At 39.7% G+C, this 27274-nt stretch overlaps 1 protein-coding gene across 1 annotated transcript in view; it reads right to left on the bottom strand.

The window, feature by feature from the left end:
• The window catches only part of CNTNAP5 (contactin associated protein family member 5), an 811336-nt gene that overhangs the window by 236923 nt on the left and 547139 nt on the right, over positions 1-27274 (bottom strand). The window contains exon 13 of the mRNA XM_080798228.1: positions 6320-6520. Within this exon, the coding sequence (XP_080654354.1) occupies positions 6320-6520 (201 nt within the window). The remainder of the gene's footprint in view (positions 1-6319; positions 6521-27274) is intronic.

Here is a 27274-nt window from a genome sequence, read left to right on the forward strand (position 1 = left end):
TGTGTATATATAATATATTCCTATATGCTACACTATATATTTATAAATAATTTAAACTATATATCTCATATATATATTATATATAACCAGTTAGCCATATACTCACTAAATTATCATTAATTAAGGGAAAGGAAGAAAATAGAAAGTTTAGGAAGACTTTAAAAGAAATATGATTTCAGAGGCTCAGTTGGCTAAGCATCTAACTCTTGATTTTGTCTCAGCTCATGATCTCAGGGTCATTAGATGGAGTCAAGGCAGGCTCTGTGTTGGGTGTAGAGCCTGCTTAAGATTCTCTCTCTCTCTGCCCCTTCCTCCCCCTCCCTCTCTAAATAAATAAAAATAAATAAATAAATAAATAAGGATTTCAGTGCTTTCAAATCCATGGGAACACAACTAGGTAAAGCAATAGAACAAGTGACCCAGATGGAAATTACTCAAGTCCCTGCCTGCCTGAATGCATGAATAGGAATGATGTTCACCCATTACAGGCAGGGAGATGAGGACTCTGAAGCACTTGATGGCACTGAATAATTAGTTCTATTGAGGAACCTAATCCTCATGGCAATCTTATTTATATGACGAGTTTGCTTGGCAAATGGTTTCTTTTCAGAACCAAGGTAAACTCCAGCTCTAACTGTCCTATGGCTATTAGATTTCAAAGTAATGGAGTCTCAATTTTCATATATATTTCAAGCCATTTCAGTGGTTTCATATTTCAAATATGACTTTTTACCTCTGCCTTAGAAAGCTCACAGCTTTATTGGGGAGTTATTTCCAAATAAATATGTCTAGGAAGGTATTCCTAAATAAAAATGTTTACTATGTGGGGTATAAACACAAACGATACATACATTGGATACACTTCATTGAGGAAATCTAGTGAGCGATGTCATGGTTCCGTGGAGACTATGGAAGAGTTTTGGGATCGGTAGGACCTTCTATCCTCACTCCCAGCAGGAACCTGGGCATTGGGCTTCCCCAGGTGATTACCTTCCAAAGCCCTTTTCAATCTTGTCTCCTTGCAGGAGGAAGTTGTAGGTTATAGAGCTAATTGGCCACATGATTAAAGCATCCTCCAGACTGTGGATTCGATATTTCTTTTTGCATCTTCTGTGTGTTTCCTGAGCTGGGTTCTACTTTATTTCATATGACTTATTACATGTTACCGAGACCCCGGCCTCGGGCAAAATTCCTAAGAAGATGCTGATGGTGACAAAGGCTGGGCTCAAACAAGGCAGCCCTTGTTCCTGGGGACAAGTGGACCCCTCCTCTCCTGGTGACAAAGTGCCCTGAGCACAGGCAGGCTGATGATGATTCTTGTCTTGGAAACTTTTCTGTAGCCCTGCATAAAGCTCAAAGTAATAAGTAGAAGCATAGGGAAGACAACCAAAAAGATGCATGGGAATAACAAAGACACCTTTCCCAGGGACCCCTGTGGCTTGGAATCCTGGTCCTTCAGAGAGTTTCTAGCATAAACCTTCAGTTAAAGAGACAGATGGCACATTCCATTGGCTGGTGCTTATCAGCAGCTCTGGGAAAAAATATCAGAGGAAACTGTCAGAAAATGACAGTGTCATGATTCAGTCACTGACTGAATGAAAAATACACAGTCGTGAACCAACCAGGCCTGAACTTAGCTTGCCTGTCTTAATTTTCCTCTCTATTCTAGATGAATAGAACCAAAGCCAGAGCTGAGAGCAGGCACAAAGAAGCTCTGGGAATGCTGTTGTGGGGTCCTCAGGGCCATCCTGGAAAGGGGTGTGTGAGCCCTGGGAGCTCCTGCACTCAGCAAGGATTATGAAACTTTTTGTAGCTCCCCAGGAATTTGCCCTAATTCAAGCCACCCTCACAATCACAGGGCCTTGGCAGAGAGGGCTCTGACTCCTCTTCTCTGTCGTTACTACATTTTCTTACAAAATAAGGAAGATCTTGGAAATTCATGTTTACCCTGACCAAGTGATTTCCCTCTAACTTCTCGCCCTTTGAAATCTGCAGGATATCAGAAGGAGCAGCCTTGTCTTGATTACAGGTGCAGCCCAGTCCAAGAACCTGATCTGTCCCTCCCCGGCTGTGTAGCATTAATCCAGCACCTTCCTGTCTCTGAGGTTCTCTTTCCTGAAATGCCAGATGGGGATAACAATCCTTAACGTGCAGAGCCCTTGTCTGGATTAGAGATAATGCTTATACGGCTCCCCAGACATAGCTGCTAACATGAGAAATGCTTAGTCATTGGTGGCCATTAGAACAGTTATTTATTTTTCCCTCATCTTGTCTTCTTTTATTTCCTCTCTATATTATCTATTGTGTATAATATGGAGGAGACTCTATAGCAAATAAAGCATCCTCCACATTCTCTCCTTATTGATTTAAGTCCACAGCTGCCACAATTTATAACACTTTATAGCTTCTATTAACCCTGACTACCAGTAGTATCTCCCTCCAACAACCTAAAAGAACCACGCTATACATTGTTTTAATTAAACAAAACTATAATTGCCTTTGACCCCCTTCTGCATTTTTCAGATTACCAAAGGGAAGATAAGATACATGTTGCTAACAAGTGGGTCCTCAATCCCACAGTATTCTTGGGGGTATAAATTGGTATAAACTTAATATGTTGCCGAAGTAAATATGGCAAAAGCCTTAAAAATATGTACACTTTTCACCCTGGCAATGGCACCTCAAGGAATTTATCCTGGGGATATAATCAGCTTTGTTCACAAAATTTTTGTGCGGAAAATGTTCTTGCACATCTGTATTGGAAAAAAGAGAGAGAGAGAGAGAGAGAGAGAGAGAGAGAGAACTAAATGTCCAAAATAGATGTGTTCATTTTGTATATCTGTTGTGGTATGCCCATAAAATGGAAGATGGTTGTCAATAAACATTATGATATAGGGTTATATTTACTAATATGGAAAGATATGTGTACTGTGTGTGTGTGTGTGTGTGTGTGTGTGTGACAAATAAGATAATCAAACAGTATCACGGGGTGGGGGGGGGTTCTGGCTTCAGCAGGTAAGGGAGGGACTTGTTCCACTCTTCCACACAGCAGGTAGGTAAGGAGGAGATGGACTCTACTCATCTCCCTTTCTTTCTGTGGTCTTCCCCATGGGAGAGGGGTTGCCTAAATAGACGTGGAAAACAACCTCAAAAGTGTGTGCTTATTAACAACTGAATGTTAATGTCCCTCTAAAATTCATCTGTCACAATTTTAATCCTTAATAGGATGGTATTAGGAGGTTGCCCCCTGGATCATGGACGTCCTGATCATGGACTTCCAGCCTCTGGAACTATGAAACATAAATTTGTGTTTTTATAAGCCCATCAGTCTGTCATATTTTTAACTAGGCTTATTTACTTATTTTTATTATGTCATGTTATTCACCATAGAGTACATATTAGTTTTTGATGTAGTGTTCCATGATTCATTGTTTACACTGTGCTTCTAAAATCCTCAGTTTTTTTTCCTGGAGTCCATAGTCTTTCATGGGTTGTTCCCTCTCCAATTTCACCCCCTTCATTTTTCCTTCCCTTCTCCTAATGTGCTCCATGATATTCTGTATGATCCACAAGTAAGTGAAACCATATGATAATTGACTTTCTCTGCTTATTTCACTCAGCATAATCCCCTCTAGTCCTATCTATGTTGATGTAAAAGTTGGGTATTCATCCTTTGTGATGGCTGAGTAATACTCCATTGTATATATGGACCATATCTTCTTTATCCATTCTTATGTTCAAGGACATCTTGGCTCCTTCCACATTTTGGCTATTGTGGACATTGCTGCTATGAACATTGGAGTGAATGTGCCCCTTCTTTTCACTTCATCTGTATCTTTGGGGCAAATACATTAATGCAATTGCTGGGCCATAGGTTAGCTCTATTTTTATTTTTTTGAGGAACCTCCACACTGTTACAGCAGCTCAACAAAGGTAGTACTCTAGGCCGTGGCTCTGGGATTCACATGCCTACAGTGGTGCACATTGTTGTCTCTGTCCCTGTTTCTGTGAGGTAAGCCTAAATGAGTCAGTGCTCATTGCTGAACTGAGGGATGTGAGGTTGGGGCCACATCTCTATGGGGCTGTCTGTCTGCAGTCCCATACCCCACACAGCAGTGTCTGGTCTACACCATGTTCTGTAAACTAGCCCACCAAAAAAAGTACCATTGTGTGCCCATGCCCATTATCTTCCTTCCTACCTCATTTGATTCAGAAAGCATGGGGGAAAGAGGATTAATGAATATTCTCAACCCCAACGTATAGACAATATGTTTTTACTATGTTTTTGTGAATGTGCGCAAAATGGGAAAATGTCTGGAACGATGCACAACTAAATCCAACCTTGGTGTCTCTGGATGGTGAGATTATCTGCATGCATGAGTTACAATTATTATAATTATTCTATTTACACCATTAAAGTAGAAATAAAGTGTTCCTTTGAGCTTGTTTCTCATTACAGTGCAAATTTAGACCTTCCCTGCTGGGATGGAAGCTGTGAAGGAGGAAAGAAATAAGACCCTGGCATTTGTTGAACACCTAATGAGTACCAGGCACAGTACAAGGAGTGCAGAGTACATTTTTCCTGCACTCCTCACATCAACCTTACTAGTTGAGGATTTTTGTGTAAATTGCTTAGGTGCTGAAATTACTAGGGGAAATTTAACAACTTGCACAAGTTTCTATAAGTAGTAAGAGGCAGAGTCACTCTCAGTATGACCTGCCCCCATATCCATGCCCTTCTACTTAAATATGCTCAGAGAATTCATGACAGCAGAGTTAAGGGGGGAAAAAGTGTGCAAAGGCAATAGTATTACCAAACTGATGTCACATAATAATACATAGACTAAAGGAAATCCATGGTCAGAATGAACAAAATCCCATTTTTGCTAAAATTCCATCAAACCCAATCCTTACAAAACTAAAAGCCACACAGTGAAAAGAGGGTAGGTTGTTTTATCCAGACACAGGTACTCTGAATAGCGCCAAGAGTGACAGGTACAGGCTTGACAGCCAGGACGGAGAAAATACCAGCAAGTACACACATTGAGCCTCTCAAGCAGCACTGTCTAAGAACACCGGGAAGAGGGACAGCAACCGATGCCTCAGATCTAATCAGCCCTGTGAGCACGGCTGAATCCAAGGAGAGTACAATAATTGATTTTCACAATGATGATCCTGAGTCATCAAGAAAAGGTTACATTTTATGTTCAGAACTCTCTGTTTAAGAAGGCAGGGAAGCATGTAATCCATTTGAGAAAGATTTTCATTTCAAATAGTTAAAAATTCTTTGAAAACATTTTTGGTGCTTAAAGGGATAAGTGACAGTTATCTGGAAAATTCACTTATGTGGAACAACATCTTTCCTAAAGATTCTAGATCAGTGAGGCGGAGTGTTACATTTAGTTAGGCTTCTATCACTTCTCCTTTGTTGACATTCCACTGTCTAATCTTCTCAAGCCTTTCAAAATTCCTAACCTCCAGGCATGGGATTGTGAATTTCTTAAGGCAACAGATTGTGACACCATTCTTGGATATCCCATATCCTTATGATTCTCGGCTTGTGCATGTGTGTATGCCTGTGTGCACACGCAAGTACCATGAAAAAAATGATGAAGATATTCACAAAAATGACTCACTCCCAGGGGCATCCATGAACTTTGACAAAGCCCTTTGGACATTTTACAAAAGCCCCTTTCAGTTGTAAAGTTTTCTTTGTTTGTCATTTTGTCTTGTTTTGATCTTTCTAAAAGCAAACTATTTTTAAAAAGAGTCATTTCGGTTGAGGTGTACACTCTCCAGGCAACATTAGCAATGCAAACACACAGGGCTGTTCTTGCCTGCCCTGCTAGCCCCTTGCCTGATACCACCTCCCTCCGCATCTCTTGCCCTGGACATAACTCACTGTTCTTTTGTGAATATGCCAAAATCCTTTGTGCTTTCTCATATGCTGGTCCCTTTCCCAGAAACATCCCTTCCCACCTCCATACCACCTATGTCTAATTCAAGGCTCTCTTTGAGGGCTATTGAGCTCAAGAAACTTCTCATTCTCTCAACTGTTGAAGGATGCATGTTGTCACCATTTTCTTCTTGAAGATGAGGATGGAACCTTGAGAGGCTGCCATGAGAGCCTTCCCTTAGGTCACACCTGGGAATCAGAGCCGGGATGAGTCCATCTCCAGTCTTTTCCTGACTTTATTTCTTTCAACTGCACAGTGAACAGCCGTCACTGCAGACACCCCCTCCTTGACATTCCACGTTTTCCAGGCCTATCTGTGGTCATCCTGTATGGTTCACGCAGAGGAGAGGGGCTGAGCCTTACCTGGCGTGTTGAGCAGGCGGGACCTTCTGCAATGGTAGGCCACCTCCTGCTCACAGTGCTCTGAGCTGTCAATCATGGCTTCCAGCTGTTCCAGGCTGCCACCATAATCCAAGGCCATGGTGTAGGGCTTCTCAGGGTCTGCACCCCGCACATGGGTCAGCTCTGTGTTATTGTGCTGCACTGATGTCCAAATCTTGTCCTCTGTCCAGAAAACGTAAGGAAGGAAACATTAGAAGGGAAGGTCAAAAGAGGACCATGCTTATAAAACCCAATAAAGCTGGGGGAGGGAGGGTCTGGAAGAGGATCTCATAAGCAATGTGATGCTTGGCTGAACATGGGGCAATCAATCCACCTGAATGCTCCACTTATGCAAATAAAAATGACAGAGGATTTCTGTTTCTCATAAAGTTCCTCCCAGAGTTAATATGGGGGTTAATAATTATAAGAACTAAATTTGTGGAATACTTTATGCTAAGCATTTAATGCCCATCATATCATTTTAAACAGACATTACCTAAATCTGAAGAAGTTAGAAATGCCACGTTAGAAATGAAAGAAAAGTGAATGAGCAGGGTTGAGCAGCTTACCCTTGTGCAAGTGACCAAGCAAGAACAGGAAACCAGGGTGTCTGACTGCAAAACTCATGCTTCCAGCTACTGACACACACTCCCCCATGAGACAAACACTAGCACAGATAACTGTCTTATAGAAACACAAGTATCACATTGAATGTTTCCTGTACACAGAAAGATCTCCATATAGAAAGTACCTGTAAAATACACCTAATTAACAACGATGAGATTGTATGATCCACACTATACATACAAGGCACTTAACTGAAGTTCTTCTTTTTTTTTAATTCTCTATGCTTCCTCTCTTTGCCAAAAAAATTATTTTAAGAGGCTTACAATAAAATAACATGCAGAGATGAGGACCTTCACGACACGTTTGGAGGTCACATTTTACCAACTACAGGTAGGAATGTGAGGTGAAGAGAGAGAAGAGAAATTTGAGTTTTACAGCTTGAGAGATGTGTTTTTGAAACCTATCTCTGCCAACAACAAGCTTGGACAAATCCCTTCACTTTTCTAGGGCTCAGTTTTATCATAAAAATAAAAGAAGAAGAGGAAGAAGAAGATGGCAATCCCAGCAGCAGGGCTGTTTCTATGGAATAACAAGCAAACATATGAAGTTGCAAGGCTGAGATTTAGCAGACATTCTATACTAGGAGATAGATCTGTCTGAGTTCTATCAGACATTCTGTACTAATAACCTAGACTAAAACATTTACTGCAACTAGACATAGAATTTCATTCTGAACATGCTCACAAATAAAGGAGGAAATAAGACTCGAAAAGCTTTTGTCATCCGAGAATCTTACCCACATAATAACACCATTACTCTTCATAGATTCTCAGGGCTGAAAAATAACTTAACATAGCTATCATGTGGTTTCCCTCCTACTTCACCTTCCTAGTCTTTATAAAGGAGGAAACCAAGGTCTAGGAAGGAAAGAAATGGCCCAACACATTTCTATTAGACCATAGTGATGACTGCCCACACTAAAAATAACTATTATTAATTAGTACTACTAAGCAACAGGATCACAGCTGTCAGCATATATAGGTAAATAGGAAAAGCACAGGCAAGTTAGATCCCCAGTTTTAATACTTTCTCTACCCTAACTCTGTATGAGACTTGGGAGAAGTAACATCATTGCTTGCACTTCTGTTTCACTGTATTAGAAAGAAAGCTTTATTTCCATTATCTCTAAAGAATTTTCCAACTCCAGAAAAGGAAATATTTCTTGCAGCAAAAATAGTTAACTGTTCAAGCATTCTGAATCACCTTCAGACTACTTCCTAAAACCAGTCCAGTGATAACCATGTCTCCAATGTTTAATGGAGGCAGAATTACATTTTCTATAAAGTCTGAAAAACAAATCAGACTGAAACTTATTAGGTTCTGACTTTGAAAGTAATAATGGGACCTAAATTCTAATTGGCAAAAATAGTAATATTACACAAGTAATTAACCTGTTACTCCAAAATTGCATGTTCCAATATAGACAAACTCTGATAAATTATCAGAGAAAGGTAATTATTTAATAACACAACGGCATAGAAAGAGAAATAAAGAGTGACAGTTTTGAAATGTCCATGGTATGTAGAAGAAAAACAGAACCTCCCAGTCTAATGTATAGATGCTGTGTTACTGTTTCATGTGAGGTCATTTTATATATCTTATCTCTGGTACAGACAACAATCCTCCATTGTAGATGTCAATGTAGATATTATAGAGATAGATAGATGCATAGATATATATACACACACACAATACACACATACACACACACACACACACATATATATATAAACACAGATATAGCTATAGATATAGACACAGACATATACATATACACATAATGGTATAGATATATGAAGCCTTAGAGAGAGAAAATAACAGTCTCATTGTGTCCAGTCTGATGCCAGAAGTGGTCCAAATAGCATCATTAAATCATATGAATTTAGATTTCCTTACAAATACACACAGATTCTTATATCCATATATCCATTCATCTACTTATTCATACATTCATTCATTGATTTGCTTATTCATTTACTCACTGACTCATTTTGCCAGAATCATATTCTATCTTTAGCAAGATGGAATAGGAAAATGTGTAGGAGAGACAACCTTTCATTTTAAAGCCACTAATGTTGCCAGCCCTGCTTTCTGGAACCTGAGGGTGAATGGAAGTTCTAACAACTCAAGCATTGGCACTTTTTGATATATGCAAATATACAGAAGATACAAAGAAACAATTAAGAGATCTGAAGTGCTCTCCATGATTCACAAGCCCTGCAAACACAGTATGAGTAATAAGAGGAGGGATGATTACATGAAACCTAGGCCTCTTAGCTGGCTTTCCTTTCAAAGATGCCCTTTGTCCTCTGACTATTTTTTCCTCCTGGGAGATAGCAGAAGAAAGATTGGAAAGAAGGAGGTAATTGGATACGATTTCTTTTTGCCTTTTTTTTTTTTTCCTTCTCTCAGTTTCACTGATAGCAGGTACAGATTAAGTTCTGCACTCTAACAAAATATAAAAATGCTAGAGGTCAATGCCACTCATGTAAGTTGGCTTTGGTGCCTGATGCTCTTGATGTCTCGTCTAAGATAGGGATATGAGGTTTTAGCTAGGGAATGTGTATGTGAAGTTAAGCTCTAAGGATTTTCAAACAAGTAATACTCATTTTGAACAATCTTTTAGGTAGATGTTGGTGGGAATCCACTCATGAATATCCACGTGCTTTAACTGAAATTGAACCCATGAAACTAAATGTTAAAAATGGTCAATTAAAGTCAATGGGTGCATGGATATTTACGGACACAGATTGGGCTCTGCAGTTAGAAGATCTGGATTTGTGTGCCACCTCAGCACTTACTGGTGAAGCAGCCTTGGTCAAATCATTACTTCTCTAAAGATCAGTTTCCTCGGTAGTAGTATCGGGAAAGCAGAAATGACACCAGCTCTATAGGATAGTTGTAAAGATTAAGTGAGGGGGTTTGTGTGAGAAAGCCCATTATTAACTGAATTATTAAATATTCCACAGAAATCCGTATATGCTTATTATATAAAAGGTATATCATCTCTGTCCCAAGGATACTGCAGATATCAAATGCTGCTATTTTTAACAAAAACTTCAAGGAGGAGATGGCCTCTGGTGGTTCTCATAATAGTTTTTGTTAACAGAAATCTTTCCCAGAATATAACGTAAGACACATGAGTCATCTCAAGAAGTGGGTAGGGACACACTGAGGCTGACCATTTCTCTGCGGATCTATAAGGAAAACACACCAGCTTCAAGAGACCTGGAACAGGAAATGGACTCTTCCTGAAGTTCTATGAACCTGAACTCTTACACAAGGAAACCTCTATAGAGATTTGCCTATAACCTAAGAAAGTCCAGTTACACTCAGGGGTGGAGGAGTAGATTATCTAAATGCTATGATTAGGAGAACATCATAAAACCCTCCAGGCTCCAAGCACCACCCTCTGCTGGTCTGCCCCCAGACCAGACCCTCTACCACATATATTCTCATCTCTGGAGCTGCTTTTAGTGCTTCAAGGTGCCATGAGACAGCCTGGCTTTAGAAACCTGCCTGCCTGATTGGAAACTGTTCTGCTACATGTCACCAGTGAGGCTTTGGGCAAGTCATTAACTTCTGAAATTTCCACTTTGGAAAATGGGATATTAATATCAATCTTTTTATCCATGATAATACAGTGATTCAGCATCATGTTTCACATGGACATATAACAGGCTTTCTGGCATGCAAAAAAGAAAGAAAGAAAGAAAGAAAAAAAGAAAGAAAGAAAGAAAGAAAGAAAGAAAGAAAGAAAGAAAGAAAGAAAGAAAATATATACATTGAAACTTTTCTATAACATGAGACTGAGGACCCCAACTTTGTTTCTTAGAGAATTGAGGGTGAGCTCATCCAGCAAATGAAGTTAACAAGTGGGCTGGGCTGCAATTTCTTGTAATATAGCTGTTACTGTGTATAATTAGTTATTACCATCTTTTTCAATTATATTTTCACTTTGGAATTGTTTCATGTGTCTCTATATTTATTTGTATCCCTTTCACTTCCTGAAATCTTGTCAATTAAATATGTTGGTTAGTCCTCATGATCCCAGAAACCTAGAAAAACACTGCTTCTGCTATTACTTTTTGCTACTCAGGTCATTCTTCATTATTTCTTACTGTGTATTGCCATTCAGTCCGATGACGAAAGCATAGCCCCATCTTTCTAACTTGTTCAAAGGAATACATGTATTAAATTATTCAAGACAAATTCTCTGTTTATGGGAAAACTGCGTTTGCAGACTTTTGAACTGGCAGCAGGATTTATTCAATTCACTAACGATCTTAGTTTAAAGTAACAGTAATTATGTATTTGTCTTTTTATCTGATACATAGTTTGCAAATATTTTCTCCCATTTCATAGGTTCCATTTTTATTTTCTTGGTGGCTTGCTTTGCTGTGTTTGATGTAGTCCTACTTATTGATTTTTATTCTTTGTGTTTGTTGTACTTTTGGTGTCATAACCAAAAAATTGTTGCCAAGACCAATGTCAAGGAGCAACTTCCTTGTATTTTTTAGGATTTTTATGGTATCAGGTCTTATGTTTAAATTTTTAATTTATTTAGAGTTAATTTTTGTGAGTACTATAAATAGGGTCCCCTCCTTTTTTTTTTTCTTTTGGGCATGGGCTATCCTGTTTATTCAGCACCATTTGTTGAAGAGACTATCCTTTCCCAATGAGTGTTCTTAGCTCCCTTGTCCAATACTAATTGAACACATCTATGGGAGTGTAATTCTGGGTTCCTCATTCTGTTCTGTTGGTCTATATGTCTATTTTTTTTCTAATGGCAGTACTGTGCTGTTTTAATTACTAGAACTTTGAAGAAATGGAGGGATATTGTTTAAGGATGCCCGATATACTGGCAAGAGTGTGAATGAGCTCATGACAAAGACCCTCACCCACTATTTGCTACCATTATACATAAAAGAGTTACAGGACATGGGACATCAAGAAGCACATGTGATAAAATTCTAAAGTGTCATTTCACAGACATAACAGTGTATTTCACGGAGGCAACGAAAGCATTTTTTTAAACTACATTGTGAATTTAGGTTTGAAGTCCATCTTCCCATAAAGCTAAGAGATCTCCCAGAATATGAAGAACATCCTTCATTCTTATGTTCAAATATGTGCCCAGTTAGTGCTGAGCCAGCCGCAGGGATACCTGCCCAGAAAGATGACGTACTGTCTAACTCTCTAAAAGCTTGCCATTGTTTTGGGGGAAAATTGTGTACAGAAGAATGACAAACATCTCAGGCTATCATAAGTATTCTTGATTAAAAGTAAGTAAGGCTTGGGGCACCTGGGTGGCTCAGCCAGTTGGGCATCTGTCTTCAGCTCATATCATGATCCCAGGATCCCAGGATCAAGCCCCACTTCGGGGTCCCTGCTTAGTGGAAAGCCTGCTTCTCCCTTTGCCCCTCACCCTGCTTATGCACTCTCTCTCTTTCTCAAATAAATAAATAAAACCAAAAAATTAATAAGTAAAAGTAAATGAGGCTGCCCCAGAGACTGGTGGGGGCAGGGTTGGGAATGGATGTTACAGGAGCTTGCCCAGGAAAGACCACAATGTTTTCCTTGAGAATGGACAGGTCCACAAAAGTCTTTCATCCTCAGACCTCCAGAACTTAGGCTGCCATCGAGCACTTTCTAGGACTTCACTTGTCAAGTGACAAGATTAGTTAATCACCACAGTTTGTTTTCTTCTAGGTTATTTCTTCTAGCATTGCCAAAGCAGCTCTTCTATGCATGTTGTAGTCATCCAAATGTAAACGAAGTTTCATTATAAGATCAACACACACACACACACACACACACACACACACACATTTAATATGATCACCAGCAATATCAACAACAAAAGAAAAGAAAAAGAGGTTGTACAAAGTGCTAGCACAGTAGTAATGATAGGATGCTCTAGAACATTGTGTATCTTCATCTCTGTTGTAAAATCTTTTCCAGTCATCACCCCAGAAAGCCCTCTATGGACCCTCATTCTGTGTTTCTCTGTGACCTCTGGTTTCTCTTGCTCTCATTTCAGAAGCTGTAAACTGTTTACATACAGAGCCACAATTTAATTTTCTTTCAAATTTTTTTCTCTCATTTTATCTGATTGCTATTATTATGATGATGATCATTATTATTATTAATAATAGCAGTAATTATAGATGATGTAAGCTGTTCTATCTGTTACCATGGAGATCACTACTCAGAAGAAAGAACAACAAAAGGAAAGTAAAAAAGAAGAGCGAGACAAGAAATAACTCTGATTAATAAGACCTCATTCTACACACATATCTATCTCTTTGCAAGGGCCAAAAAAATGTGAAATTTTTCTATCACAAAGCTTGGGAGGAAGGGAAGTCTACAGATTGTCAATACCCAGCTTAATTGAACTTAAATCACTGTGGGGAGCTGCTTATAGTCCTTTGAAAAGTGTGCCAATTCACTTATGATCCTATTGTAATAAAGCAAGTCTATATTAAGGTCCCTGGGGTCACTTCTGGTACAGTTATCTGTTTTGACAAAGTGAATTTTCTGTGCCAAGGGTAAAGACAGCTTAAATAATCCTCAAACCACTGCCTGTACCGCTCATTTGCCATCTACGCATGTACAGCCTAGTGACATCTCCTGTCGTTTTGCATTGATAGTTATTTAATTTTTCATATGTTTGTACCTTATCTCTCCACTTAAATCAAAGGCAATGACTGCTGAGTAAATATCAGGTTGGCAAGGGCTTCTCTGGTTAAGGGAGGCAGATGTAAGGAAGAAAAGTGAGGGCACCAGGATCTGCAGATCTCAGGCACCAGCTCACATTGCTGAATACTTGCAGAGACGTTTCACCTCCCCAAGCCTCAGTCTTCTCATCTGTAAACTGGATTTAATCCACTGTGCAAAGATGATGTGAGAATGAAATAAAACACACAGGAACGTTGAGCACACAGCCTGGGTACCAGAAAGAAAATCAAAGTCCACTGCTATCAGCCCTCCTGATGAAGCCACTCAGGGAGCATAGGAAAGGATCATTTCATTAACAGAAACAGTTATGGGAACCTGTGCTGAGGGGGTCAACTCCACGTTCTCCTCAGCCGGCAAAGGAAAGTGGGACAATTGGTGTAAAACAATTTCCAACCCCTTTAAAAGGCTTCAGATTCCCACCGGAGCTGTTTTCCTCCCAGGTGCATCCATCAGCAGCCTGTGCTAGAATCCATCTGTGCCGCGCTAAAACAAACCACTGCAGATGCGGCCGCTTTCAGCTCTGGCCTTCTGCTGCTGGGGGGGAGCGCATTACCGGTTTATGGCCCCTGCTAGGGCCCCTGCGCGATGCATTAGCTGGAAGCCAGACACCGCAGCTCAAGGGGCGCGCGGGTGCTGGGGCCTGCTTTTGGCCATTACCACTCCTCCACCTGCCTGCGCGGGCCACGCTTTATGATTTCCAGACAACATACTTGACTGTGATTTATTCTCCTACTTCGCTGGAGCCTTTACTTTTTATGTACCTTTTTGGGGGTTATTTTTCTCTTGCCTTGCTTTAAAATAGGTGGTATGATCACAGAGACCTGGGAAATCTGTTTTATGGTCGGGCGGGGGTGGAGGGGTGGCAGGAGGGTTTGACCAGACTCCATGCACATTGTACCAGACTTGATGGTTTGTTATTCACTGGCTTATTCAAGGAAAATGTATTAGATGTGTGGAGTGTGCAGAACATTATGTTAGGGACTGGGAAGTTAGGACGAAGTGTATGAGGTTAAATGACACTCTGGACCCGGAGCTCAAGGCATTCACGGGTGGTTCTGGGAGAGAAGTTCACATGGAAACCCAGACCCTAGCATTGTGGGGCATAGGGGTAGGTGTGAACAAGCCAGGTGTGCCTGCCAACCGGGCAGAGGAGAGAAGAAAGGGGACTCCACACCAAAATCACTAAAAGGAAGAGGGCTATGGGGTTTGTGGTCAGGGTTTGATTGCTGTTAGAAGTGTTTATGAAGTCTTTAGGAGTACCTTTGTAGCAGGTACTGTTTTGGTACATTCTGATGAAAAAGCTGGGACTCACACAGATCTAAACCTAGTTTCTACATCTAGGACTTACTAGGTGAGTGATGCTCAACACACTCTTCAACCTCTCTGAACCTCTGTTTTCTCAAAATACAAGCAAGAAGTGATCTCTACCTCACACTTAATCATGTGTATTAAATGAGATAAACATTGAGACAGGATAGTTCATTGTCTGGGACACAAGTACAGAATAAGTAGTTCCCATTCCTTTATTAAGAAGTGCTAAAGTAGCCAAGATTGAATTCAGGAGTCCAGACGGGAGAGAGCTGATTGTAAAGGTCTTTCTGTAATCCTGAGAAGGACTATCCAAGGGAAGCATTTACATCTCCTTTTACAAGAACACAAAGAAAGACAAGGCCACAATAAATCTCTGACTGCCTAACATTCCATTTCAAGGATCTTATATTCTGGTTCTAGAAGTGATTGACAAAGACACTCAAAGAGGAGCATGGAATGATTCATCTTTCTTTCAGCAGACATCTCTGCTTTGGAGCTCATCACAGTATGAATGATATTGCCAGAGCACCAGTGTCTTCTGCAGTGGGAAGTGTCTTCTTAACTCCACCAACATCCAGCTCTGGTCTTGCTCAAGAACCATGATAACAACTTGTTTACTTCAATCTCCCCGCTAAACCGTAAGCTCCACAAGGCAAAAGACAATCCTGTAAACCTTTGTATGCTGAACACCTGACCCAGAGTGGGCATTCACTTACCATGAAACTAAACATCCAACAGATTGCCAGGATTTCACTGATTCTAGTGAAAGCTCCTGAAATCAACAGGAAAGTGATAAAGAACGGGGAAGTATGTTTAGATATGTACTTAAAATTCTGTTCTGCAGCCCAGAATACCTATTGCAAGAGCAGCATATTGAAGAAGAAATTCAGGGGTGCCTGAGTGGCTCAGTTGGTTTGGCATCCCACTTTTGGTTTTGGCTGGGGTCTGGATCTCGCCGTCATGAGATCAAACCCTGTTTTGGGCTCCACAATCAGTGCAGAGTCTGATTGGAATTCTCCCTCTTCCTCTCTTTCTTCCTCTGCCCCTCCCCTCCCATGCTCACTCTCTTTTTCTCTCTCTCAAATAAATATATCTTTAAAAAGGGGAAAAAATCGAATATCCATCAAGAGGTTTCTGAATGAACAAAGCATAGTTAATTGGCACAGTGAAATACTATGCATGAATAATAAGGACCACACAAGACCTTTCTAAACTGATTTATAATGTGTTCCACAAAGTACTGCAAATGACAAGATCAAGTCATCAAGGTAAAAAAGACTCTGCTACATTGTATGCAAGAATGCAGAAGCAATAAAAAACACACACAGAAAGGGTAAACCAATAGAACCGATAACCAACAGAAGATGGGTAAGAAGAGGGTGAATGCCATAGAGAGAGTAAGACATCTTTGGTCAACCATATTATATATAATATAAACATAAAAGTATATATTATGTAAGTATATAAATAGAAGTATATATAATGTCTATATTTAGGTTTTGTAACATGTAAATATTCTGCAAAGTCATTAATGAAATATATAATTAAGTGAAAAGGATAAAAAGAGACAAACACTAAAATGGAATAATTTTCTAAAGTTTTATTTATTTTAGAGAATGAGAGAGAGGCTGCATTAGTTGGGGGAGAGGCATAGAGAGAGAATCCCAAGCAGACTCCCCACTGAGCACAGAGTGTGCCCTACGCAGGGCTTGCTGTCAGGGTCATGACTTGAGCCAAAACCAAGAGTCAGATGTTTAGCCAACTGAGTCACCCAGGTGCCCCCTAAAACTGAATATTAAGCAGAAACAAAAAGCCTAACTGTATATTAAATAGATTTTAAAAATGGCAAATAAAGAAATATTAACTCAAGTGACTTTTTAATGAGGTATTCTGTCTAGCCATACACCCTTGGTAGAATATAATCTAAGAACTGAAATTAAAATTCAGTAAATGTTACGCTTTACTTTGTTATTGGTAGTGATATCGTTGATGTGACTCTGAAACTATTTTGTGCATATTGTCATGTAGAACAAATGAGTAAATATATTGGTATTGTTGAGACAGGTTGTTACTCTGAGAGAAGAGAGAGAGATATGGAAGAGAGAATGATGAGGAAAAATCCAACAATGTTCCATTAACATTAGAAATAACCATAAGAAATAATTTAAGCATATGTGTACACACAAGCACACGTACATACACATTTTCAAGTTCTGTCCACTGCAATGGACTAGAAGTAATAAGCAAACCTAACACCTAGATCCCAATTTCCAAATACCATTTACTACAAAAATGTGTCTTGCTTCTTTGGGAAAACAGCTGAGTTTAGGTGTAAGCAAGGCAAGTTCAAGGTAACATCTGGTGCTAGAGAACAAGGAAGTACTCCAAGATTAATGGAGACAGATAAGAAAGACATAGGAGCAGAATTAGTGGGACCATGACTAGCTATATTTGGGGCAATTTTAATACCAAAAAAATATCATGATAAAAGTAACATTTTAAAATTAAGTAACTTATGAGTCTAGAGCAACACAGGAGAGGTTAGGCAGGGCAAGGGATAAAAAGCTTTTCTGGGGCGAAAAAAAAAAGCTCTTCTGTAGAGAAGAATGCAGAATGACAGCTGAAAATGCAGAAGGAATTATAGGATTAGTAAAACAACATTTTACAAATTCCAGTGTAATAGCATATGGGTCAGGGTCATTCCCAGACTGAGAGGAAATGTTGGGGAACTGGGTATTCACACAGCGTCTGCATATAACCCCACAGGCAACTCACTGATTATAAATCACCTTTACCCTACAGAGAACTGGTCAGAAGTGTTTTAGCCGGCGATGGGGTTGAACCTCCCCAATAACATCATGTGCCTCCTAGTGGCATACACTGAAGAAGACAAACATCACCCATGAGGTTTTCTGCCAAAGTATTCCAACAATAAAGAAATTAACAAAAAAATCCAAAGAAGTATGGAATATTTTGCTTAACAACTGGCTGGTACTCTTCAAAAAAGTTAGTAATGAAAACCATATGAAAGTGATGGGTTGGGGGGAGGGATTTTCTAGTTAAAACAGACTAAAGGATATGACCATCAAATCCAACATGTGGACACTCCGTGAATCCTGAATAGACATACAAAAACAGATGCTGCTACAAAAGACACTGTAGGGACTAAGACGGACCATATATTGGAGAGTTCTGATTGAATTCATGTTTACATTCTTATGCATGGTTTTGGTATTGTGGTTATGTAGGATAATATCTTTGTTCTTAAAGATATGAACAGAAGGTCTTTAGGTTTAAATTATAAGTATGTCTACAGCTTATTTTCAAAAAGTTCAGGGGAAAAAAAAAGAAACTTTTACATCAGAAGGAAGGGGGATGGGGGAGATAGGAGAGAGAGGGAGAGACACAGAGATGAGAGTGGCACAAATGTGCAAATGCAGCAAAATTTTAATGTTTGGGGAAGCTAGGTGAAAAGTGTATGGGTGCTAAAGTTAGTGTTCTTTCAACTTTTCTGTAAGTTTGAATATTTTTGAATAAAAACTTTAGGGGAAAAAAATAACACTTAGCACAGTACTTCACCTGTAGTAAGTGCTCAAAGCTATTCTACTATGCTCTGACAAATTCAAGTGTGTGTGCCCTATACCAACACACACATGGCTAAGGACTAATTAGCCAAATAATTATCAAATAGCAAAAGTTAGTTTCAAATTCAACCATTCACACATGGCAGCACATCCATTTTCAAGTGCATATTTATTAATAATGTTGAATTAATTCTAGGGAGTGCTTTCAGTATATCGGGTGCTGTACACTCATAAAAGTTATTAGATATTTGCATTACTTCATTCCCAGAAACCAGAGTCAAGGTTTTGGGGGCTATGGTGGTAAAATTAAGTAATAATAACTATCATGTATTAGGTATATAATGCCAGGCATTTTTTTTCTTACAGGTTACATCAGTCATCTCATATAAGCCTCATAACACCTTAAAAATAAGTTCTATTATTCATTACAGAAGAGGAAACCGAGGAACAGGGAAGCCAAGTAACTCAACTACATCACCTGAATTGATAAAACTAAGAAGCACTAGTGTTTGGATTCAAACCAAGTCCATGCTCTTAATGACCATGCTACATTTGGCACATGTTTGTCTATTACATGAATTGAAGGAGGAGCCATAAGAATTATGACAGGCAAAGAAGCTTCATAAGAGAAAGGGATGAGAGCTTGGTCTAAAGAAGTTGGTGAGGAATAGGTATTCCAGAAGAACAGAACTAGGAACAAGGCTTGAGGGCTGGACAGAATTGTCAGAGCTGGCACTCTTAACTCCATGTGGAAATTGTCTCAGTGGACAGCTAACCAGTCAATGTCTCTTACCAGCTTCTCCTTGCAAATACATATAACATACTCAAACACTGGCATACTGAGAACACAGGGCTGATGGGTGCTCCCTTGACTTGAGTAATAGGAAAAAGGGCCCTAGAGAATGTCTCCTCTGATTTCCCTACTCCAAAGAGAAGGGAATCCCAAGTTCTAGCACATCTTGCCTCTTTTTTTTTTTTTTTTCCCCCTTAGGACTCGCTTCTCAACCTTTTGGCTAAGATCAAGTGTGGAATGTCTAGATTGACTTTGATTCATCATCTTTCCCTAGAATCCTGAGCTCAGAGGAAAAGTGAACAAGAGCAAGCAAGCTTTATAGGAAGCATGTTTGACTCCCACTTGCTATTTTACTCTTCCAGACAAGGAAATTGTCCAGAACAATGGTAGCACTGCATCAGAATCCACAGGTGAGCCAGGAGTCCTTAGAGAAGGCCAAGGGTCCTTAGGCACCTGCTCATTGCATCTCCAAATCCATGACCCTCCTGAGCTCAAAAAATTGATATTTTTCTCCCTTTCTTCCTTTCTGCACCCCCTTGGCACACCTACCTTTCAAGGTCAAACATAAATACTATGTCTCCTATGAAGGCTTTCTTAATAATTTCTGTCTCTAAATTCTTTCAGCATCTAGAACCTTCTATGATGACGGTACTTGCTGATGATGGCCTCTATTTCAAAAGCTCTTTGAGAATGCCACATCTTGGATTGAGTTTATTAAGCACATCACTCATTTAATTTTATTTAATCTACACATCATCACATTGATGTAAGAGTAACTGATAATCCCTATTATACAGATGAGGAAATTGAGTTTCTTAGAAGTTAATGTGCTTGAGAGTCCATGGCTGTCAAATCTATAAGATGATTACATGACCTTAAATAGAATGACCTAGATAAAAGTGCTTTAAGAGCTGGAAATTAAATATGAGAGGTTAGTGGCTTACAGTAGCTTGTACAGCACTGAGCACAAAGCAGTCTCAATAAATATTGGTTTATCGGACTGGGCCCTTATCCCCACAGCACTAAAAGGAGGGTTTTGCTAGGTATCCACAATAAAAATGTGTTGCGAAAGGTTTACCAGGAAGGGATCAGGATAGGCTCTGTGCTCAGGTCTTAAGAAGAACTGTTCTTTTAGTCACTGATGAGCCCCCTCTTAGAAGTGGGAATGAGGGAGGACACGTATTGCATAGAGCACTGGGTGTGGTGCAAAAATAATGAATACTATTACGCTGAAAATAAAAAAAAAAAAAAAAAGGAAGTGGGAATGAATAAGCATGGGGATTTTTTAAGAGTTAAGCATTATGCTAATCACTTTATGGGGCTATATCCCAAAGTCTGATATCTTTAGGTGCTTATAAAAATGCTACTTCTGATCACCATTCTAAACCTACTGAATAACCATTGCTGGGGATATCCTAGAAAATATAATTTTAAATCTTTATCTCAGGTCATTCTTTGGGGAAATAAAATATAAAAACCTTTGCTTTATATAATTCTCATCTAATATTTAGAAAACTTTGAAGGGTATGTATGATGATCCCCATTTTAAAGATGAGGAAAGTGATAATCAGGGAAGTGGTGGATATTATAGAGACCTCATTCCATCGCGGTCACTTCCTTGAGGAATTTTCCACTGTGATATTGGCTAATGGCTGAGGGCAGAACAGGCCAGGGAAAGCCAGAGAAAGGTTCTGTTTGGACACATGAGTCTTTATTTGCTTGTGTCACCTGTCCTAGGGACCCAGTGATAGGAACTGCCGAGCTAGTTCTAACTTTTGGCCAAGATATGTCAACTTGTAAGACCCATGACAAGTGATTCAGCCCCTCAAGATTTCAGTGTCCTGCTCTATAAAATGGAAAGAGTGGTATCTTCTTCACACGACTGCAAAAAAAACTGAATGACATCATGAAAGTAAAGTGCCTAGTGTGATGCCTCGTATCAGTAGATGCTCAATTAAATGTTAGCAGTTTCTACTACAAAACCCAGCAGAGAGCAGCTCTTCAAGGATATCTCCAACCACCATCACCAATGTCCTTGGACCCCTTGATTCAACCACTGCCTTCCTTGTGCTATTTCTGTACCACCTACTGGCTTCTATTTTATTTTTTGCACCATATGTAAATAATCTGTTTACAATATTTGTCTCTCTCTTCCAACTGTGAGAACCTTGAGGACAAGGACAGACATGCATTTTGTAACCTTGGCACTTAAGTCAGTCAGTTCCCAAAAGTTTATGTTAATGGCTTAATTTCTGAATGATCAACTGAATATCTGAATGACTGACTGACTTAAAGAATGAGTGAATAATGTATAAGTAACTGCACACATGAAAAATAAATGTGGAAGTAAATACATGAGAGAATTAATGAGTAAATAAATGAGAGATGAATAAAGAAATTCAAGAAATCAGTGATTGCATTAGTAGAGGGTGTGTGTGCGTGTGAATGAGTGAATAAGCAAATGAATGAACAAAAATCACATTGCAGTCACCCTCTCATCTTTTGTCCTGAGCCCTCTGTTCTCATCCACGTGGTTGGAGTCAACTGGCCTTGCTAAACGGGTGTGTGAAAGGAATTTCTCTAAGTGCCTGTTAAAATTCTTGGCAATTCAAAGGTGACAATGCTTTAATTTCAGGGTAATGCTACAGCTTTATGACTTAGTAGTTTTATTTAATGGCCCAATTTAGCAGGAGATTATGCCGTCTGCCACTAGCCCAGAGAGACCACTTTAACGCTCATGCATTCAACACAAGCAGATCTGCTCCCTGGCTACACCTAAGAGACCAGCATGCTGGAAGCCCTATGAGGTCACCACACCTTGGTGGATGAATAGCATACGCTATCAAACAGGGAAACAGATACTTCAAACAAAAAGTTTCCTTCCTCTAAACTGTTGAATTGCCATTCATCTTCAGCCTAAAACAGGAAAACAATTTCTGGAGAGCAAATTGTCCCTCTGAAACATAAGCAACGATGTAAGTATTAGTCCAACTGATTAAACTGCTAGTGAGCCACAGCACATATGTCACCCATGAGCGAGTCTCAAGCAAGAAATGGTGCTTGTGTTACCTAGGAACGGCGACACAGCTTGTGGGCTCCCTCCCAGGATGAGCTGAGCCTAATGCCTGGAGACACAGTGGACATGTTTCCCAGGGAAGGGAAATGAAGAAAAGGAGAAAGGCCTATGGTTCCTACACCATCTGCTCTGTGTCAGTCACTCTCTGACATTCTTTAAAATGTTAGCTCATTTAATTGTGTACATACCAATCATAAAATCTGTTATCGTCACCCTTCATATACAGAGAGAGAGGAACTGAGATACAAAGATTAAGGGTCCCAAGACAATAATTATAATAGATATTAATTATAATAATTTGAAGGATGAAATAAACACCAGGAATTGTTCTAAGACTTTTAATTAACGCATATGAACTCCCTTACCCTCATAACCATGACCTTCAAAATTGTAAGCCATGATTAAGGAGCCTGGAATTTGCACAGGTAGAAGAAGGGCTTGGGAAAGGCACAGTTAGACCTGTATTTTCTTTTCTTTTCTTTTTTTTTAAAAGATTTATTTATTTATTTATTTATTTGAGAGAGAGAGAGAATGAGAGAGAGAGAAAGAGCATGAGTGGAGAAAGGTCAGCGGGAGAAGCAGACTTCCTGCTGAGCAGGGAGCCCGATGAGGGACTCCAGGATTGTGACCTGAGCTGAAGGCAGTCGCTCAACCAACTGAGCCACCCAGGTGCCCCTAGACCTGTATTTTCAAAAGACCCCTCTAGCTGTAGGAGGAAACATGAATCAGAGTGAGGAAGGCTGAGGACTTGGGTGTTGTTGTTTTGTTTTGTTTTGTTTTGTTTTGTTTACAACAAGGACAGGGGATTATAAACACCGTAGACTTGGGGGGACCATATCTTAATCATTTTTACATTCTCAGTGCCTCATCAGTGGCTGGCCCAAGCAGACAAGCAAGGCATACTGATTTAAATAAGAGAAGAAAGAGTGCTTCTTAGGCTTTAGTATCCTCTGGTAAGACAGAACACACCTGACAAAGGAACAGCTTTAGGTTTGATGGCTGTAATTGGAATCCCATTTCTGTAACTTATTAATCTTATTAACATATTTGCAAAGTAAAAATAATTCCAGGTACTTCACAGCAATGTCTCTTTTTTTTTTTTTTTTTTTAATTTACTTGACAGACAAGAGATCACAAGTAGACAGAGAGGCAGGCAGAGAGAGAGGGGAAGCAGGCTCCCCACCAAGCAGAGAGCCTGATGCGGGGCTCGATTCCAGAACCCTGGGATCATGACCTGAGCTGAAGGCAGAGGCTTTAACCCACTGAGCCAGCCACCCAGGCAACCCTCACAGTGATGTGTCTATGTGTCTTGAATTAACCCAGTACCCAGAAGATATCCAGCACAACAGTATGTAGTCCATAATCAAATGACAAGATTTGGCAACCATTCCTCTGCAATGATGGCTATCTAACTTGTGATTAAAGGCAAGCTTAAGAACTTGAGCCTCAATTGTTCTTGCAGAAGACTTTGGCAGGGAAGTTAATTCTTCCTTTTTGTGCTGTGTATGTGTGCCTATGTCCGTGTGTGTGTGTGTGTGTGTGTGTGTGTGTGTGTTTGTGAAGTGCAGTGTTTGGGCTAGAAGCCAGCAGGGGGATGCCAATAAGAGGTATGAGGACAGAACTTTATTACAGATGTGCAAGACAGCAACAACTGAATTCTTCTTCTCCTTGGTGTAAAATACAGCTGCCAAAAATTAATAGCATACTAAGAAACTCAGTGAGAGATAAATGTGCTATAAGTTGGTTCCATGCAATGTCATGGGTAACTCATACACTGACAGACCCTTGTGAAGCCCATACACAAACTGTAAACTCACAAACATTGCTTTAACTTTAAAAGCAAGGCTTTTTGAGCCAAATGAATGGACACGTTTCTTTCTTTCCATCAATAGCCTGGATAATAATCTATTACCTGTAATCACACTGCACAATTATGTGCAGGAATATTAGAGGGACTTCAATTGCAGCTTTTCTACCTACTCCATTATGCATGCTTTGATGAGTTTTAATGAAAACAGAGCCTACTGCCAAAGAAGGGACAAACAGAGCATCATAATAACAAGAGTGATAAGATATGGGACTTGTAAGGTGGTTTGCAAATGGATTATGAGCTGTTTGAGAATGAAAAACAAGTTTTGCTTTAGAGATTTGATGAAACATTCCTTGTAAACTCCTTGAAATGCCTGATGATAGCTGTATAGGTCTAGATACACAAAATTGGCATGGTATCCGTCAAGAGAGAAAATAAATGTATTTTTGTTAGTGGTTCTAAACAAACAATTTTGCATATCAATATGAAATTCCTCTGTACAGAGGGAAAAACACTGTAAGGCTGGGAAACATCTTTGAACATGGTGACAAGATGAACTGTTAACATTAAAAATGGCAAAATGGAAACTGTGTAAAATGAGCTTAAATGTCAAGTTCTAAGGAATATCTTGTCAGAATGCCCCATGTTTCTAATTCTGCTTTATCAATACTAGAAGTTTCCCCTCACAAATGCTCCCTTGAGGCTCCTAGAACCTCAGAAATCTCATGGCACCTGCAGAAGGAGAACAGACTTTATTTCTGGTAAAAGGAGACCACTATATTTTACAGCTAGGATGATTACGCAGTTATCTTCTATACTAGGACAAGCAGTGAGAGAGAATGAGGACATAATTAATAATCAAATCAGGGTGTTTGGTTACCCAATTTCATGACCATTTGCTCTTGGGGGCTGGGAAATTTGCATAATTATTCTAATCCTCACATTAATTGTAAAGGCAGCCATTTTTAACATCTTCACATCTTCATTTCACTGATAAGGAAACCAAGATCCGGAAATGCTAAATGACTTGTCCAAGGTCACGTAGCTGGAAAGTGCCAGTACTAGAATCTGAATTCCAATGTGAATCCAAAACATGTGGTATTCCCACTGGTCATTCCTGTGTTTGAGGAAAAGAAGGGATTTGGGGAAGGCCATTATTGGGCGGTCTTAGAGGCTATGGGGAACATGTGGGCACTTGCACTCTTGGATTTGTAGAAGACATAGCACATAGTGGAAATGACTCAAACCCAGTTAAATCAGACGTTGAGGCAGTAGCCACAGTTCCAAACTGCTATTGGTTTAATGGGTTTAATCTAAGATAAATTAGCAAGATTGGGAAGAAAAAAAGGGGAAAGGTATTAATTCATCTTTAATTTGGCTGGGATTTTTCAGGGTTCCATTTACACTGAACTCATTGGAGCATGCATAAAGCAGATTCAGGATTCATCACATCCTGTCCCTCATTTTCCATTAAGGAGCTCAAAGATCCATGGGAACACACAAGTAAACACTAGTGGGTTACAATGAAGTATGATTGGTCACAGCGGAAATACATAGAGATGAGAGGAGAGCACAGAACAGGAATACCTAAACTACAGGTACTCCAAGTTTATTAGGCCCGGTTGTCTAGAGAAAAAGAGCCAACAGGATGTGAGTATAATTATCTACCCAGACCTATATATATCTAAGTCTATCTTCTGTTTTTCAATCAATCAACTGATCAGTTTCAAGGAATTGGGTCACATGATCATGGAGGGTTTTTAAGTCCAATGCCTGCAGGGTAAACTGGAAAGCAGGAGACTCGGCGAAGAGTTGCAGTTGGAGTCTAAAGGCTATCTGCTGGCAGAATTTCTTTCTGCTTGGTAGAGATCAGGCTCTTTTCTACCAAGACCTTGAATTTATCAGTTGAGGCCCATCCATGTTTTGGAGGGTAATTTGCTTTACTCACAGCTTACTGATTTAAATGTTAATCTCATCCAAAAACAAAACAAAACAACAACAACAAAAAAACACCCTCACTGAAATATTAGTGATGATTTTTGACCAAATATCTGGGTTCCATGGTCCAGCCACATTGAAACATAAAATTAACCGCTGTACTGAGGGAAGCAGGCAATACCTGAAAAGACTCATTCTCCTATTTTAAACCCCAATTTCCTGCACAGATTCCTCAGGGTTTCACTATTTTCAACTACTTTCTGTGCCCTGGTCTTTCTCGATTCCTATCTTCTCCTTTATATTGATTCCAGTGCCTGGAACTCCCTCACTTCTTTATAGCATCTAACTCACTCTGCAAGCCCAACTTGAATTTTCCTCCAGGAACCTAATTCTGAGTCCTCCTGGATTTCTTGTTGTCTTAAATGCACTCCCCCCTACTAGCCCAATTGTATTGACATAGCTAAGGATGGCCACAAACTTCACATCATTGCTAAAATTATCCACACCCAGTCTAGGAAATTTTTACGACCAAGTAGTGGCACAGGGCCCAGGTGTCCCCTTTACCAAAACATTGTGTTTTAGTATGCCATGCCATGGTTTCCCTTAGTGGTCTCTATGTCCCTCAGTTACTCACCAACTGATTGATTTACCAACTTTTAGTTTGTTAGCTCTCTTCGTCTTTTGTTCAGCTTGTGTTTCTCACATTCATCTTTTTTTAAAGATTTTATTTATTTGAGAGTGAGAGATAGAGTGGGAGGAGGGGCAGAGGGATAGGGGGAAGGACAATACCAAGCAGACCCCACTCTGAGCTTGGAACCAATTGTGTAGCTTGATCCCATGACTCTGAGATCAATGTAAGATGCATCAGATCAATACCTGAACTGATATCAAGTCAGATATTCAGCCAACTAAGCCACTCAAGCACCCCTCTTGCATTCTTCTTAACCTCACTCCCATATAACCTGCAAAGGGAGGTATTTCTGCTTCAGTTTGGAGTCTATTGAACAAATCCATGCTTCATATATTTGCATGCTTTTGGGATTTCACTGATAGCTCC

The sequence above is a fragment of the Martes martes genome, assembly GCF_963455335.1.
Source record: "Martes martes genome assembly, chromosome: 3".
NCBI lineage: Eukaryota > Metazoa > Chordata > Mammalia > Carnivora > Mustelidae > Martes > Martes martes.